This window comes from Chanos chanos, chromosome 4 (genome assembly GCF_902362185.1).
Source record: "Chanos chanos chromosome 4, fChaCha1.1, whole genome shotgun sequence".
Taxonomy (NCBI): domain Eukaryota; kingdom Metazoa; phylum Chordata; class Actinopteri; order Gonorynchiformes; family Chanidae; genus Chanos; species Chanos chanos.
The window spans coordinates 11,331,558-11,337,564 of NC_044498.1; the positions used below are offsets into that span (position 1 = coordinate 11,331,558).

At 41.9% G+C, this 6,007-nt stretch overlaps 1 protein-coding gene across 1 annotated transcript in view; it reads left to right on the plus strand.

The window, feature by feature from the left end:
• The first annotated feature begins 1,769 nt into the window (after positions 1 to 1,769).
• slc22a23 (solute carrier family 22 member 23) overlaps positions 1,770 to 6,007 on the plus strand; it is a 7,978-nt gene continuing 3,740 nt past the window's right edge. The window contains exons 1-3 of the mRNA XM_030772054.1: positions 1,770 to 2,195; positions 3,777 to 3,880; positions 4,358 to 4,512. Of these exons, the coding sequence (XP_030627914.1) occupies positions 1,770 to 2,195; positions 3,777 to 3,880; positions 4,358 to 4,512 (685 nt within the window). The remainder of the gene's footprint in view (positions 2,196 to 3,776; positions 3,881 to 4,357; positions 4,513 to 6,007) is intronic.

Consider the following 6,007-nt stretch of genomic DNA (forward strand, 5'->3'; position numbering starts at 1 on the left):
CTGCAAATGAACAGAAAGAGACAAAGGAAGGGGGAATATTCCCTCCAAGCACCTCTTTAGGCTCCTTTAATTCAGGAACTCCATTGCCTCTACTTACAGGTCTGTGCTGTACCTGGTCATATTTCCTGAATGACAGAACTGTGAAGCTGATGTAATCAGCCTCATTTGTTTGGAACTTTGACTGTCAAATATATACGTGCACTGTTCCATCTCCTTTACAATGACCACTGAAATGTAGTTTTATATATTCAAAACTTCAGTGAGAGATTACTTGAGAATCTTAAAAATGAATTAAAGCAAACCCATGTTCTTCCTGAAAGATATTAAATGGGTAATACAAATGTAAACACATTTTCCATGTTAAAAAGTATATAATGTTTTAAGAGGGAGCATCAAAATTGTGTAAGAAGTGATGGTTGATAGTAGACAGTCACAGGAAGCTACAATTCGTCATTAGTGGGAAGGTCACTTGCTTTCGTAGTTGGGTCTGGTTTGTTCTTATTTTTATTTGCGTTTAGCTCCACCTACTGGTTAAACAAATAAATAAACTACTGTCCTTGTTAGACTGGGTAGATCAAGTTGTGATGAGCCTTCTTTGATGAGGTTGCGGGCAACATTCGTACAATATCTGATGCGCATTTCAGTACTCAATGCGGTGTAATTCTGAGATGCTGTGAACTGTCCAAAGAAACACATAAATAATCATACAACAGTCTTGATCCAAATGACTTCATTGAAAGAAACAGGCCAACATTCGACCCAGTTTATACAATACCCAGTTTACCTCTGGATTGGTTCCAATTCTTGAGAGTTGCTATTTTCATGAGTCTTAAAAATTTACTACGGGTCAGGACTAAAGCTCTTTACTTTCATAAATCCGTTAAACCGCTCTTGTCTAATCGAAAATAAACTACAGGCTCATGGTCAATGCGGTTTTACCGGCGAAGCCAGTGTTTACAATAGCATGGGGTCACAAGGGACCGAGGCCACACAAAGGTTCTTTGTCGCCTCTAAAGGTCTACTATCCAATCAAACTCCGAGGGCCACATCATCCCGAAGGGTTCCACCAATCACGGCGCGTATGCCTATCGGAGAAGGTGGGGTTTTAATTCAACGCTTGAGCCGTGCGCAGCTTGGTTTGGTTCTACTGTAACGGTACGGGACGCTGTACTGCTACTATGACGGACTTTAATTAAACAAAAAGAAATCTCACCAGGCTCCACAAATTTGATATACATGTTTTTAAGGCAGAGATACGTTGCCTCATATTCACACCACAGAATGAGAAGATGACATGTGAGGCGGCGCTTTGGTGGATTCAGGGATGAACGCCACACCTGACACTGGGCTGCATATGGACAGGTGTGTTACCTGTGGGCCTGGAGGTCACGGGGCAGTTCTCACGCTTCGGATTATACACCCCTGACGTCCTGCTGTGGCTCATGCTGCCCTATGATGGTGCTTTGTCCTGATGGAACACATAGGCTATGAAAGGACATGCCTTGCGCCTTATTCTTACGACTCGCACCGAGACAACATAGCGGTATCGTTAAGAACTGGACTGGAGCTGAAACCGGCTTTTTCTTCAAGACTGGTAGTTGGTTTCGAATTTGTCTTGCTTTCTAGCTTTATATAGTAGCCAGTTTTTAGCTCACACAGCGTACGTATGTCTGTTCGAGTGTGTGCCTGTTAATCAGCGCGCTGGGTTTTCTGTGAAACAAAGACCCAGTGCCGAGTGGATGTAACGGCGGTTTAGGATACAGCGTGCTATGGCTGCTGTTAGTTTACATGGGCTGAATCAGCCGCCTGAAAACGGTCTTCCACCGCCTGCTCCTGAGCCGCTACCCTCAAGAACACTGTGGCAGGTGGACGGTGCTGTGTTGCCGTTTCTCGGGGGATTCGGGAGATACCAGAAGCGGCTTGTGGCTTTGACCTGGATCCCAGCGCTGTTCATTGCGTTCAGTCAATTTTCGGATTATTTTCTCCTTGCGCAGCCTCACAGCACGTGTGTACACCCGGCACTGAGCACAAATAGTACCGGTGTGGATGTCCCTGTAAGGAGCATCGTTGAGAGTACATCCCCACGCAGTTTACTTGGTAACAGCACCCACTCTGACAGCAGCAGCACGCACTGCCTATGCGAGGACTGGAGATTCGAGCTCCAGTCGGGACTGCAGCAGAACGTGGTTACTCAGGTAGGCTACGGTATTATCAGGTCGCTCTGTTCTGTTCCGTTCCAATGACGTCCTACCATCTCCTTACGCCTACATACCTTTGAGAAGTAACATGTCATTGGTTGCCAGTGTATTATTTATATGCACTATGATAAAGCATTTAGCAACGTGGTGCTGTTTACTAAGCTGTCTGAGAACATTTGCAGCGGAGGGGGCGCGGGAGGGGGTATTTGCGAGTGTTACAAATGTGTCGCGTGATAATTTGAGTTTTATCATTGCAGTGTGAGTTACACCCATAACACACCGGAGCAGATAATCAAATTTTTACCCCCATATCTCTGTCTCTCTCTCTCTCTCTCTCTCTCACACACACACACACACACACACCACCACCACCACCACCAACAGCAACTCGTTTAAGAGAATTATTCAATCATCTGTATTGTATCACATAGTGTATTGTAAATTTGACAGTGATATATGGATCGCAAAGTTTGCTGAAATTGTGACGCAACTTGTGGTATTTCATTGTTTTTTAAATGGAAAGGAATGAAATAGTAAGACATTGATGAGGTGACAAGATTAACCTCTTGCCATTTGTCTTGTCCTGACCTACCCTGCTCTCGTTACTAATCATTGGTAGCTTTTTCCTTTGATGTCTAAGTGCTTTCTGACCTTGTATGCGTGTGAATGTTTGGAGTGTGAGCGCTTTCGTGTTAACCTGCAGGCTTTGCTTTTGCATGCAGTAAAAAACAGCTTTTAGACAGTTATATTGACTCAGTCATGTTAATGAATGGTAATGAGCCATTTGTTTTCATAGAGCTCTTTGAAAGACGCTTCTCAGATGTAAATAGAAAGCAACAGTCCATTTCAATGCTGGAGCAATTTCAGTGCAGACTTTAAAAAATGCCAATAAACATGCTCACAGCTTGTCAACATTCCTATTCACAGGAAACATGCATACAATAAATCTTTGTTCACACAATAATGTAACAGAATAAACCCTCTAGGAGAGTTCTTTTATCAAAGGCTCGGTCTGCGCACAATCAAAATGGGAGATTTTTAGCTGTGAGAAGGTACTTTTTTCTCTTATGTTCCAGTGCCTCTTCAGGCAAAATACCACTATTTTTCTTTCTGACGATATCAAACTCCATGTTTAAACACAAAAATGGTTTAGCCTGTAGAATGCAATTTGCAAATTTAATCAAATGGCTGGCATGTACACATTGAAAAAACATGCTCATTCTAAAACAAAATGTGGTGGAGACAGTCTAATTTCTGATGGACAGAGGACAGAAACTCTATAACATCATTCCCCACTGAAGTGGTGCTATATTAATGCCCCAGACATGAAGAACAAGGCAGCAGTCATATCTGCTCTCTACACAGTGCATTAACCAGGGATTAGACCTGCTTTTGTAACATTATCAGTTACACTCATTCAATTCAATACACTCAATTCACATTCTGAGCAAATATCGTCCTCACATTGTTGTCTTACGGGCATCAGTTTCCATCTGCTTTTAAAAAAAAAACTGTTAGAGTAAACAAATATCAGAATAGGCCAGCTAACATACTTTGATGTTCTGTTTTTCTTTGCAGTGGAGGCTGGTATGTGATGAAGAATGGAAGGTCCACATAGCCAAGTTCTCTCTTCTGGTTGGATCCATATTTGGCTACCTGCTGATGGGGGCAGTCTCAGATTGGTAAGATACTCTGAGTGTTATGGGCGGGTGCGCGCTGAAGACCGTTTGATTCGGTTACGTCTCTTGATGTTTTCCTTGACCACGTGACATGAGTTTCCTCAGGCTCAACTCTGCCCAACCGCAAGGTGGTGGAGCTGACATATATTGAGGCAGAGAAAAATGATACATTTTAGATTTGGGAACTCCAGGACAAGATAAATGAGACCTCAAAGCATGCCTCCCTGTCCTCCTTATGTTATTTCCTCTCGTTCCATGGTTCATAACTTAAGAATTCTGACTTTAACTTGCATCTTAGCAAAGTTGCATTATTTTACAGTATTTGCATTTGGTGCGCTAAACATGAATAGTTGAACTGTGCAATTATATTTTCTTAAATAAGCTTTTTCTGAATGTCTCTCCGTTTTCCTTTTCTTTCTCATACTCTCTCTTCTTCTCACACTGTTTTCGTTTCTCACGCTGTCTCTCGTTCTCTCTCAGGTTGGGCCGGCTGCCGGTGTTGCTGGTGTGTGTGTTGTCGGTGCTGGTGTTTGGTGTGTGTGTAGCGTTCTCAGTGGATGTAGCCATGTTCAGCACACTGCGATTCTTTGAGGGCTTTTTTCTGGCTGCAGTCTCACTCACTCTTTACGTCCTCCGTAAGTGTTACTCATTCCTCTGTGCATGACCTCCTACTTTCTCTCTGATCTTAACAGTCTTAATAATGCACTGAAAAGATCTAAGATCCGTTTAATTCTACAGTGGCTGTGTTTTTCTTGTTATGTTCTAGCCTATTTCATAACAGTACAATAAAATCTGCCTGAAAATCGCTAAGTGTAATATAAATTTGTTTACTGGTTGTGAAATGAGGTGTACATATTCAACACATTCAGGCCTTTCTTGTATGACATTTACTGACATTTCTCTGTTCAGCCAGCTGCACAGTTTAATTTTGCACTTCCACCTTGTATGTTCACGCGTTTTATGTGTTTTATTGATTTGCTAATATGTGGCCTTTAAATGGGATGTTTGCCCCCAAGGTGACCAATCATCAAGTGCTGCTGACTGTGGTAGTTTTAGTGTGTGTGTGTGTGTGTGTGTGTGTGTGTGTGTGTGTGTGTGTGTGTTTGGGGGAGGGCACGTATGTTTCTGGGGCTATATGTGTCTGAGGTTACACTACTGCTCTCTCAGTAACTATTTGTGTTGGGATTTGAGAAGTAGTTGGTTTCCACAGTGATATTTCCCTTTTGTTGGAACAGAGATACTGTAGACTGGGATTTACACACATAACATCAGTCGCTGTTGTTGTATGTAAGGGATGGACTTCACAGCAGGGATGCTCTTTTCCATTTCCATTTCAAATGCCATGATGAGCTGCAACACTCAAAGGACAGTGACATCAGATGTCTCTCCACATTTATATTAAAGTTATTGATGGAAGATTTGACTCTTTCTTCTCATATAGAGGTTAATTTCAGTCCCCTGGTAGTAAAGTAGGTAGAATGACAGTGGTTTATGAAAACCATTTTATATAAATAAGATAAATATACAAATCTGATGCGCTGTAGTGAAACTACCAAGTCATGGTGGTTGGGACACATCTGAAACAGTCGCGTTTTCTTAAGATGTTTTGGTTTTAGTTCAGTTCTGCCTGCTGGGTAACAGTGTTTTTGTGTGCGTGTGTGCGTGTGCATGCTCTTGCATGTGTGTGTGTGTGTGTGTGTATATATGTGTAAAACATTGAAAAAACTTAACTGCTTATAGCTGCTACAAGAGCTAGCTTCATGGCATTTCACATTACATTTGTTGTTTTCATTATTTGATGTTATTACTGTTAGTATTCTGTGATGGTAACCTGTTTATTTTTACATGCTGTGTATCTGTGTCATCGTCAATAAGTGGGTATTTCTTTTTTTTTTCCAGTATCCACTACTGCTGGGAACCAATTTAGACGTGTTTAGGAAAGCACAGAAAAGCTCACAACACAACACACACACACACACACACACACCAGAGTGATTTGATGCACAAATTGTGAAATTCAGCTGTCAAATAAATTATCAGCATTATGTGCAGCATTAATGAAGCAACGCTTATTTAGGGACCATTCACTTCAGTGTCCGCTCATTTTGTCTCATTACTTCACCACCGGCA